Source organism: Chiloscyllium plagiosum, unplaced genomic scaffold, assembly GCF_037043375.1.
Source record: "Chiloscyllium plagiosum isolate Xiang-an unplaced genomic scaffold, Cpla_swu_hap1 HiC_scaffold_35, whole genome shotgun sequence".
NCBI classification, from domain to species: domain Eukaryota; kingdom Metazoa; phylum Chordata; class Chondrichthyes; order Orectolobiformes; family Hemiscylliidae; genus Chiloscyllium; species Chiloscyllium plagiosum.
Window position 1 is genome coordinate 32,993,687 of NW_028270173.1, and position 12,215 is coordinate 33,005,901.

At 49.7% G+C, this 12,215-nt stretch overlaps 1 protein-coding gene across 2 annotated transcripts in view; it reads left to right on the top strand.

Moving 5' to 3' along the window:
- The first annotated feature begins 9,543 nt into the window (after positions 1–9,543).
- Positions 9,544–12,215, top strand: part of LOC122541250 (ral guanine nucleotide dissociation stimulator-like) — a 217,338-nt gene continuing 214,666 nt past the window's right edge. The window contains exon 1 of one of the 2 annotated variants that reach the window (XM_087979491.1): positions 9,544–9,736. In XM_087979491.1, coding sequence (XP_087835617.1) covers positions 9,602–9,736 — 135 coding nt within the window. In that variant the 5' untranslated portion in view covers positions 9,544–9,601. The remainder of the gene's footprint in view (positions 9,737–12,215) is intronic. The other variant, XM_087979488.1, reaches the window with a different exon arrangement.

A 12,215-nucleotide genomic window follows, 5' to 3' on the forward strand; every position in this document is an offset into this window, starting at 1 on the left:
GCGCCCTTCAGTATATCACAGGCTGAGATAGATATTCTTCATCAGGTTATGGGGAAAGGGCTGTGGATGCAAGGAGTGTCAGATCAGACGTGACGTGGAGGTGCCGGTGTTGGACTGGGGTGGACAAAGTTGAAAATCACACGACACCAGGTTATTGTCCAACAGGTTTAATTGGAAGCACACTAGCTTTCGGAGCGACGCTCCTTCATCAGGACAACCCACAACCACCTGATGAAGGAGCATCGCTCCGAAAGCTAGTGCTTCCAAGTAAATCTGTTGGACTATAACCTGGTGTAGTGTGATTTCCTTTTAACTCCAACCAGTCATGATTGTGTTGAAGAGTAGGTTCAAGGGACAGAAACACCTCTCCTTTTCCTATTTCTGATGGTGTATGGTCTTAACACCATTAACACTATTGGACTGGCACTATTTCCAAAGTTGCCTTGTTCAACATGTCCCAGTAGTTGTATGACACTATGAACCTAGGCTTGTTCAATGTATCGCAACAGTTGTATGATACCATGATCTTTTGCTATAAATTCTGTGTCCTATGATCCTGCTCCGCGCTCTACTCAACAAAGCAGCAGCGCTCTGAAAGCTAGTGCTTCCAGTTAAACCTGTTGGACTGTGACCTGGTGTTGTGTGATTTTTAACTTTGTACACCCCAGTCCAACACCCGGCTCCTCCACATCAACAGTAACATTGAAATCACGCAATTGCTTTGCGCTTCACGAAATATGCTTTATTTATTAAAATTGCAAAGAATGCCTTACACAAGTTCAACGTTGCCATTATATGGGAAGTAATTTCAATATAAGACCCTGACCGGCCTTGCTGTAATTGCAACTATAGGTTATATATTGAACATGTTGCGTTTGTGTTTCACGTCAACATTTTGTTTTTAGCGTAGGCGGCCAGAGGGGTTTTTGACAGGTTCCAGCCCCTCAAGTTTGCAAGGACGGGAGGGACTCACACCGTGGCCTTTTCCAAATTTACTTCTGCATTTGCTGGCCCAGACTTTGCCGCATCCCTCAGCACACAGCTCCAAACCCTAGCATGTACCATTTTCCAACAGCTACAGACCACTTGTCTAATATGTTAGTCCACCAGCAGGTGGCAATGTTCTGCTATAGTCTGGGCTGGATGTTGGGGGCTCTGGATTAGTGGTGCTGGAAGAGCACAGCAGTTCAGGCAGCATCCAAGGTTCCTATCTTTATTCAGGGGAGTGGGATTACTACTTGGAAGGGAAGTATTAGGATTGAGCCCTCCACTATCACCTGATGAAGGAGCGCCGCTCTGAAAGCTAGTCTGCTTCCAATTAAACCTGATGGACTATAAGCTGGTGTTGTGTGATTTCTACTTGCAAGGGAAATATGAGATCCCTGAAGCCCTCTGGGAGCAGGTCTTCATCGATTTTTTTCCGAAATTGGCCAGATTTGAAATTGTCCCCACGGGAAATTAACCAAGGCACTGAAGGTTACGAGCACAAGAGCAACTCCTGAACCCCACTGACCTCCTGAATGGTTAATGAAAAATCTCTGCGTCATTATGACCATTCATTTGTGCCTGAGGATATCAGCAACTTTAACCAGACTTTCTGTCTCCACAGGTCATCAGGAAAGAAGGAAATGACCCGTCAAACATCCAGAAATTTGCAGCTTCCTGACCAAACTCTTTTGATTATAGATTGCAGGCAAAATCCTTCGACTGCAAGTTAGCTGCTGGATCTTTTGCATTGCAAATTATCAGGAGAGATGTAAAAACTTTGTTGGTTGTACAAAATACTTGCAAGGTTGAGGTTACTCAGGTCCACTAGAGGAGGGCTTCCCCCCCCCTTTTGATCAGATTCCCTACAGTGTGGAAACAGGCCCTTCAGCCCAGCAAGTCCACACCGACCCTCCGAAGAGTAACCCACCCAGTCCCATTTCCCTTTGACTAATGCACCTAACATGACGGGCAATTTAGCCTGGGGGGCCAATTCGCCTGGCCTGCACATCTTTGGATAGTGGGAGGAAACCCATGCAGACACACGGAGAATGTGCAAACTCCACACAGACAGTCGCCCGAGGCGGGAATCGAACCTGGGTCCCTGGTGCTGTGAGGCAGCAGCGCTAACCACTGAGGCCCTTTAAAAGCAGAAAAGGCTGAGGAGATCGGAAAGGTTCTTTTTAAAATCATGGAGTGTATGGCCAAAGTAAATGAAGAAAGAACATTCCCAAACTCTGAACAATTGACAAGCGCACATCTCCATGTTTATAAATTTTGCCTATCTCCATCTGTGTGCAGTTATCCAATTCCAGTCTTGTCACAGCACATCTATGGCTGAAACCTGTTTTTTTTCTCTCTCTCTATGGATTCAATTATTCCCTGGAGCTGTTTTCCATGGAGGCTGAAGGGTGAACTTACAGAGGTTTACAAAGTATGGGGGGCATGGATAGGGTAAACAGGCAAGGTCTTTTCCCTGGGGTGGGGGAGTCCAGAACTAGAGGGCACAGGTAAAAGCAATGACTGCAGATGCTGGAAACCAGATTCTGGATTAGTGGTGCTGGAAGAGCACAGCAATTCAGGCAGCATCCGAGGAGCAGTAAAATTGACGTTTTGGGCAAAAGACCTTCATCAAGAATACACATAAGTTTAGGGTGAGAGGGGAAAGATATAAAAAAGACCTAAGAGGCAACTTTTTCACACAGAGGGTGATACGTGTATGGAATGAGCTGCCAGAGGAAGTGGTGGAGGCTGGTACAATTGCAACATTGAAAAGACATTTGGATGGGTATGTGAATAGGAAGGATTTGGAGGGATATGGGCCGGGTGATGGCAGGTGGGACGAGATTGGGTTGGGATATCTGGTTGGCATGGAAGGTGGGACTGAAGGGTGCCGTACATCTTTATGACTCTATAAGTGGGGAATGACACAAGGAACTGATTTCAAAGCTCACTACAGGGCTGGAGAGGGACAGTGCTGAAAATGTGTTGCTGGAAAAGCACAGCAGGTCAGGCAGCATCCAAGGAACAGGAGAATCGACGTTTCGGGCATAAGCCCTTCTTAAGCCCTGAAGAAGGGCTTATGCCTGAAACGTCGATTCTCCTGTTCCTTGGATGCTGCCTGACCTGCTGCGCTTTTCCAGCAACACACTTTCAGCTCTGATCTCCAGCATCTGCAGCCCTCACTTTCTCCTTGGAGAGGGACAGTGGCCTGCCAGTGCAGTACTGAGGGAATGCTGCACTGCTGAAAATGGCTGCTTTTTGTTGGAGACATTAAAGTGTGGTGTGGGTGACTGAGAATCTGGAGTGGTTCTATTGTCTGAAGAGAAGCAGGGAGCGACCCTGGCGCACTAGTCCTTGTGAATTTAAAAAAAGAAAAATGGTAATCATCAATTTCAGTTCCTGTCTGTTGGGTCTGGCTGTGTGTGCACACAAATTACACTTTGTGTTATAACAGTTATTGCTATTCAAAGGTCCTGCATCATCTTGTAGTCTTGGAAGGGAGCCACAAAAACACAGGCCGTATCTTTTACTGGGGTGGCTCCAGGTCAGATCTCATGACACACCAGCCTTGCCAAGTGCTGTTGGGCTGTTCCCTAACACGTGCTACATGAATGCAAGCTGTTGTTGTTGCTGTTGGTCTCCCTCCTATTGGAAGGACGTTGTAAAACTTTATAGAATCCCTTCAGTGTGGAAACAGGCCATTCGGCCCAACTAGTCCACACTAACTCTCCTAACAGTAACCCACCCAGACACATTACACTTAACCCTGAGTAATGCACCTAACCTACATATCCCTGAACACCGTGGGCAATTTAGTGCAGCTAATTCAAAAAGGTTCAGAAAAGATTTACAAGGATGTTGCCAGGGTTGGAGGATCTGAGCTACAGGGAGAGGCTGAATAGACTGGGGCTGTTTTCCCTGGAGCGTCAGAGGCTGAAGGGTGACTTTGTAGAGGTTTATAAAATCATGTGGGGCATGGGTAGGGTGAATAGACAAGATCTCTTCCCTGGGGTGGGAGAGTCCAGAATTAGAGAGCTTGGGGTGAGAGGGGAAAGATATGAAAGAGACCTAAGGGGCAACTTTTTCACAGAGGGTGGCACGTGTATGGAATGAGCTGCCAGAGGAAGTGGTGGAGGCTGGTACAATTACAACATTTAAGAGGCATTTGGATGGGCATATGAATAGGAAGGGTTTGGAGGGATATGGGCCGGGTGGGACTAGATTGGGTTGGGATACCTGGTCGGCATGGACGGATTGGACTGAAGGGTCTTTTTCCGTGCTGTAGATCTCTATGACTCTACGGCAGTAACGGTAACACCGGCCACTTGTAGCTCTAACACCTTTGCATTTTGATAGTACCTGACGAGGCAGCAAAGCCGGGAGCTTTGGGAGGAAGGAGGAGGAGAGCGCCCTGAAGAGAAATCCATTCCGCGTTTTAGCGTGTGCTGGCAACTTTCCCCCCCTACCTCTGCACCATACCAGCTCCGGCTCTCAGCAGGAAGGGACTGAGGCTGCCCGAAATACATGGAGCCGGATCCCAGAGGAGGAGAAGCTGAGGGGGCGGGGGGGGGGGGGGGGAGGGTTGTAAATTGACGGGGGAGGGGGTGCAGATTCCTCCTGCAGAGACATGGGAGGGGTTGCTCAGGGGCGAGACAGGGTGCATTGATGCAAGCCTGCAAGAGAAAGCACTATTCCCCCTCCAACCTGTGCAACCTCTCTCTCTCTCTCTCTGTGTGTCTGTCTCTGTCTCTCTGGGGAAACAGCAGCAGGAGCGGCTGCACCCGGGTCCCATCAGCCCGGACCAGAACCAAACCTCCGCAGTACTTCACCAGTCAGCAGAAATCAGAAAGGGGTGTTGCCTTTATCCAGCTCTCTCTCTCTCTTTCTCCCTCCTTGCCTTTTACTTTGCTGACTGTGAACAGTTCTAATCTCTCTCTCTCTCTCGCACACACACACACGCCCTGCTATCCCTCGGCTTGGCAGCTAAGGACCTCCTCCCTGTCCGGGGGGAATAACTCTGGTGCTTTCCTGAACAAGGTCATTAAGTGCTGGGGGAACTGACCGCTGAAAGCCAGGCTGCCTCCGATTTCACGACCGAGTTAGCAGCTGGGCATGTGCTAACGGCGGGTAGGTACCGGGAATTTGCACGGAATGTCAGACGGACAGCCATCTAGGTGTGTATGTGTCTGTGTGTGTGTATGTCTGTGTGTATGTGTGTGCCACTGTATGTGTATGTGTGCCACTGCATCTGTGTGTGTGTATCTCTGTGTATATGTGTGCTACTGTATATGTACGTGTGCTACTGTATCTGTGTGTGTATATATGTGTGCCACTGTATCTGTGTGTCTGTGTTTGCCACTGTATCTGTACGTGTGCTACTGTATCTGTGTGTGTGTATATGTGTGCCACTGTATCTGTGTGTGTCTGTGTATGTGTGTGCCACTGTATATATATGTGTGCCATTGTGTCTGTGTATCTCTGTGTGTGTATATGTGTGCCTCTGCATCTGTAAGTAGGGGGATGGTGCTGGAAAAGCACAACAGGTCAGGCAGCATCCCAGGAGCAGGAGAAGTGATGTCCCAGGGATGATGAAGGGCTTATACCCGAAACGTCGATTCTCCTGCTGCCTGACCTGCTGTGCTTTTCCAGCACCACAGTCTCAACTCTGATCTCCAGCATCTGCAGTCCTCACTTTCTCCCTCTGCATCTGTATGTCAGTGTATGTATGTGTACATGTGTGCGTGCATGTGTTTCAACATGTATGTTTGTGTAGAACTGTGAACATGTGTATGTATATACACGGATGTGTATGTATAAATGTACGTGTCTGTGTGCATTTGTGTGTGTAGATCTGAGCATGTGTTGTGTATATGTGCACACATGAGTATGTTTATGTGTATGCGTAACTGTCAGTGTGTGTATTTGTGTATGTGTAGTTGGTATGTGTTTAAGTCTGTGTGTATGTGTGTGTGCTTGTGGGTCAATGTGGTCATGTCAGTGTCCATTAGTGTATGTGTCTGTTCATCTATGCATGACTGCATGTGTCTGCATGTGTATGTGCATATGTCTGTGTATGTGTACGTGTCCATGTGTATGTCTGTGTGTGTATGTGTCTGTGTGTATGTCTGTGTCTCTGTGTGTACTTGTGTGTCTGTGTGTGTATGTGTGTGTACATGTGTATGTACTTGTGTCTGTGTGTGTACGTACTTAGAGTCATAGAGTGGTACAGCATGGAAACAGACCCTTCAGTCTAATCCGTCCATGCCAACCAGATATCCCAACCCAATCTAGTCCCACCTACCACCACCTGGCCCATATCCCTCCAAACCCTTCCTATTCATATACCCATCCAGATGCCTTTTAAATGTTGCAATTGTACCAGCCTACACCACTTTCTCTGGCAGCTCATTCCATACACGTACCACCCTCTGTGTGAAAAGGTTGCCCCTTAGGTCTCTTTTATATCTTTCCCCTCTCACCCTAAACTTATGCCCTCTAGTTTTGGACTCCCCCACCCCAGGGAAGAGACTTTGCCTATTTATCCTATCCATGCCCCTCATAATTTTCTAAACCTCTATAAGGTCACCCCTCAGCCTCTGACACTCCAGGGAAAAGAGCCCCAGCCTGTTCAGCCTCTCCCTAGAGCTCAAACCCTCCGACCCTAGCAACATCCTTGTAAATCATTTCTGAACCCTTTCCAGTTTCACAACAGGAAGGAGACCAGAATTGCATGCAATATTCCAACCGTGGCCTAAGCAATGTCCTGTACAGCCACAACATGACCTCCTAACTCCTGTACTCAATGCTCTGACCAATAAAAGAAAACATACCAAACGCCTTCTTCACTATCCTATCCACCTGCGACTCCACTTTCAAGGAGCTATGAACCTGCACTCCAAGATCTCTTTGTTCAGCAACACTCCCTAGGACCTCACCATTAAGTGTATAAGTCCTGCTAAGATTTGCTTTCCCAAAATGCAGCACCTCACATTTATCTGAATTAAACTCCATCTGCCACTTCTCAGCCCATTGGCCCATCTGGTCAAGATCCTGTTGTAATCTGAGGTAACTTTCTTCGCTGTCCACGACACCTCCAATTTTGGTGTCATCTGCAAACTTACTAACTGTACCTCTTATGCTCCCATCCAAGTCATTTATGTAAATGACAAAAAGTAGAGGGCCCAGCACCGATCCTTGTGGCACTCCACTGGTCGCGGGCCTCCAGTCTGAAAAACAACCCTCCACCACCACCCTCTGTCTTCTACCTTTGAGCCAGTTCTGTATCCAAATGGCTAATTCTCCCTGTATTCCGCGAGATCTAACCTTGCTAACCAGTTTCCCATTGGGAACCTTGTGTCTGTGTGTGTATGTGTGTGTGTACATGCGTGTGTATGTACGTGTGTGTGTGTCTGTGTGTACATTTGTGTATATGTATTTGTGCCTGTGTGTGTCCATGTGTGTATATGTACTTGTGTCTGTGTGTATGTACCTGTGTTCGTGTATGTGTACATGTGTGTATGTACTTGTGTCTGTGTATGTACGTGTGTGTATGTACTCATGTGTATGTGTGTATGTACTTGTGTATGTGTGTGTACATGTGTCTGTGTATGTACTTGTGTCTGTGTGTATGTGTGTATGTACTTGTGTTTGTGTGTACATGTATGTGTATGTACTTGTGTCTGTGTGTGTACGTGTGTGTATGTACTTGTGTCTGTGTGTGTACGTGTGTATGTACTTGTGTCTGTGTGTACGTATGTGTGTGTATGTACTTGTGTCTGTGTGTACACATGCATGTATGTATGTGTGTATTTGGGTGTATGTGTGTGTCTGTACGTACGTCTCTGTGTGCTGACACTGTGTGCTGTACTTCAACCTGTCTGGGCCGTTCTGTGTGTGTATGTATGTGTACATGCATGTGTGTGTACTTGTGTTTGTGTGTATGTACTTGTGTCTGTGTGTGTGCATGTGTGTGTGTACATGCGTGTGTGTGAGAGACAGAGAGTGTGTGTGTGCTGACATTATGTGTGCTGTACTTCAGCCTGTTTGGGCCGTTCTGTGTGTGCGTGTGTGTGAGAGAGAGAGAGTATGTGTGTGTGTGAGAGTGTGTGTGTGTGTGAGAGAGTGTGTGTGTGTGTGAGAGAGTGTGTGAGAGTGTGTGTGTGAGAGTGTGTGTGAGAGAGTGTGTGTGTGTGAGAGAGTGTGTGTGAGTGTGTGTGTGTGTGTGTGTGAGAGAGAGAGAGAGAGAGAGAGTGTGTGTGAGAGAGAGAGAGAGAGTGTGTGTGTACTGTACTTCAGCCTGTCTGGGCCGTTCTGTGTGTGTGTGTGTGTGTGTGTGAGAGAGAGAGAGTGTGTGTGTGTGCTGACACTATGTGTACTGTACTTCAGCCTGTCTGGGCCGTTCTGTGTGTGTGTGTGTGTGTGTGTGCTGACACTGTGTGCACTGTATTCAGCCTGTCTGGGCCGTTCTGTGTGTGAGTGTGTGTGTGTGCTGACACTGTGTGCACTGTATTCAGCCTGTCTGGGCCGCTCTATGCAGCGGTGAATCTCGGCTGGCTGCAGCCAGTGTCCAACATCAGAAACCCCTTTTGGAACTGATGCTGCTCCCCTTCACTGCAGACGACCTGAGATCCTGCAGTGGTGGTGGTGGTTGGGGAAGGGGGGTGGGGGGGGGGGGGGGGTGGAAATACACACCCTCCCTCACTGCCCACCCCACCGTCCACGCCTCCTTGCGTTTTTTTTTTGTTATTTAAATCCTCCCGATGGTCTGAAAGCGAAACAGCTTCGTGTGTTACCTTTCCAGATTGCCGAGTGGTTTGGTGGGCGGCTGGCTTACCCTGAGCTCCAGGTTTGTAAATCTCTCCAGCCTCGGGCAGCTTGGGGCATGGAGTTGTGTGTGTGTGTGTGTGTGTGTGGGGGGGGGGGGACTGAGGCGAAGGAGTGAGCATTCGGAAGAAATCCACTGTTAAACGGTGGATGTTCAATTCTGCGTCTCTCGTCCCCGTGAGCAAGTTTGCCACGGGCTAATATACTGAACAACCCTCTCACGCCTTGCTCTTTCCCCCCCCCCCCCCCCCCCCACAGATGAGCGGCGAAGGGGGAAGAGGACCTTGCGGATGAAAGGGGGTGTGACTCCCCCTGAGTTGGAGAAAAGACAAAGAGTAGGCTGCACATCTTGGGGCTCGGCGCCCGGAGCTGAAGGTGCTCCTGGTTTCTGATGTTCAGAGGCGATAAGGAGGTGCCTGGCGTTACTATGGGGACAAGGCAGCCTGGTCAACGTTAACTCCCTGCTATTTCCTCTTTTCAAGCCTGTGACCGTGTGACACAGAGTGCTCAGAGCTCCTTGGCTGGCCCAGTGCTGGGGGGGGAGGGTCAGGGCAGGTGAGGAAGGAGGGGGGGGGGGGGGGGTGGTGGGGGGTTAGAGCAAGCATGGTCAGACCCCGAGGAGCCCCCCAGTCAGCGGCCAGCCCCGGTCCGAATCCTCGCTCTCCCCTGAAGGGGTCCGGTCTGTGAGGAGACAGCGGAGGAGGGGGGGGGGGGGCGGTTGGAGTCGCCTATTTCCATACCCCCCCCCTCCTCCCACTCCCACCCCAGCCATCCCCCAGCTCCTCTGCGGATGCTCCCGGGCCCGGCGATGCTACCTCGGACAGTCCGCCACATCCTGGACGGGGTCAGGCTGGAGATCTCCGGAGATGCCAGTGTGGTTCTGAGCGGCTACAGGGCCAGGGATCCGGATGTGGACTCCCCTCCGGTAAGTGTGGACAGAGCCGTCCTTTCGATCTGGGGGTGGGGAGGGAGGGTGGTTCTGGGGGCTACAGACTCTCCCTCTGGAGTGTGCCTTTGTAGAGGGAGCCTGGAGGGAGGTGCAGTGGTGTATGTCCAGGTTCCTCCTGAGCTGCTCCGTGACTCTCTGCTCTACGGGAACACACACCGACCGTCTCCTCGGTGAAAGACCCTCTTTGGTCTGTCCGAAACCTGTCGGCCTTCCAGAGCAAGGAGTTGACCCCTGACCGAGTGTTGCAGACCGGCACATCCCAAGGTCCGGGACTGTGCGCTGAGGGACGCGCTGAAACTTGGGGCAGCTGCTGCCGAGGGGCAGCGGGGAAAGACCACCGTCTGGGGCCTTCCTGCTGAAGGTAAATGCGGGTCCGTTCAGTTATTGCACCCACCTCGTGTCTCAAATACATGGAGATATAGTTTTGTACAAGTAAGCAATGTCTTTGGTTTGCAGGAAACTCCAAAGTTTGTTTCTTTACATGCTATTGTACAGAGCAGAACTGCTTCAAAGACTATACGGAAAACTATTTATACGAGTAAAGTATATTTTTGAAATAAAAGTCACAGAGAAAGTGACAGGCTCAGACTGTGAGGGTCAGTGTGAGTGTGACAGAGACAGACTGTGAGGGTCACTATCAGTGTGACAAGGATCAGACTGTGAGGGTCAGTGTGAGTGTGACAGAGACAGACTGTGAGGGTCACTATCAGTGTGACAAGGATCAGACTGTGAGGGTCAGTGTGAGTGTGACAGAGACAGACTGTGAGGGTCACTATCAGTGTGACAAGGATCAGACTGTGAGGGTCAGTGTGAGTGTGACAGAGACAGACTGTGAGGGTCACTATCAGTGTGACAAGGATCAGACTGTGAGGGTCAGTGTGAGTGTGACAGAGACAGACTGTGAGGGTCAGTGTGAGTGTGACAGGCTCAGACTGTGAGGGTCAATGTGAATGTGACAGTGTCAGACTGTGAGGGTCAGTGTGAGTGTGACAGGATCAGACTGTGAGGGTCACTATCAGTGTGACAGGCTCAGACTGTGAGGGTCAATGTGAATGTGACAATGTCAGACTGTGAGGGTCAGTGTGAGTGTGACAGGATCAGACTGTGAGGGTCAGTGTGAGTGTGACATGGGCAGCCTGTAAGGGTCAGTGTGACAGAGACAGACTGTGAGGGTCAGTGTGAGTGTGACAGGATCAGACTGTCAGGGTTACTATCAGAGTGACAGGTTCAGACTGTGAAGGTCAATGTGAATGTAACAGTGTCAGACTGTGAGGGTCAATGCCAGAGCCACAGGATCAGCCTATCAGGAAAATTGCGAGTGTGACAGGATCAGACTGTCGGGGTCAGTGTCAGTGAGACAGGATCAGACTGTCAGGGTCAATGTGAGTGGGACAGGGTCAGACTGACAGGGTCAGTGTAGGTGTGACAGGGTCAGTGTGAGTGTTGCAGGAGCAGACTGACAGGGTCAGTGTGAGTGTGACAGGAGCAGACTGTCAGGGTCAGTGTGAGTGTGACAGGGTCAGACTGTGAGGGTCAGTGTGAGTGTGACAGGATCAAACTGTGAGGGTCAGTGTGAGTGTGACAGGAGCAGACTGTCAGAGTCAGTGTGAGTGTGACAGGGTCAGACCATCAGTGTCACTGTCAGTGTGACATCAGACTGTCAGGGTCACTGTCAGTATGACAGGAGCAGACCGTCAGGATCACTTACACTGTGACAGGATCACACTGCCAGGGTCACTATCAGTGTGACAGGTTCAGACTGTGATGGACAATATGAATGTGACCGTGTCAGACTGTGAGGTCAGTGTGAGTGTGACAGGATCACTGTCAGTTTGACAGGATCAGACTGTCAGGGGCACTGTCAGTGTGACAGGTTCAGCCTGTGACAGTCACTGTGAATGTCATAGTTTCAGACGGTGAGGGTCACTTTCAGTGTGACAGGGTCGCACTGTCAACGTTACTATCAGAGTGATAGGTTCAGACTGTGACGGTCAATGTGAATGTGACAGTTGTCAGATTGTGAGGGTCAGTGTCAGTTTGACAGAATCAGCCTATCAGGGCTATTGTCAGTGTGACAGGGTCAGACCGTCACAGTCAGTGTGAGGATAACAGGTTCAAGACGGTCAGACTCAGTGTCAGTGTGACAGGATGAGACTGTGATGATCACTGTCAGTGTGACAGGATCAGACTGTCAGGTTCACTGTCAGTGTGACAGGATCAGACTGTGACGGTCAGTGTGAGTTTGACAGGATCTAACTGTCAGGTTCACTGTCAGTGTGAGGGGATCAAGACTGTCAGACTCAGTGTCAGTGTGACATGATGAGACTGTGACAGTCAGTGTGAGTGTGATAGGATCAGATTGTCAGGGTTAGTGAGTGTGACAGGATCAGACTGAGAGAGTCAGACTGTGAGTGTGACAGGATCAGACTGTGAGGGTCAGATTGTGAGTATGACA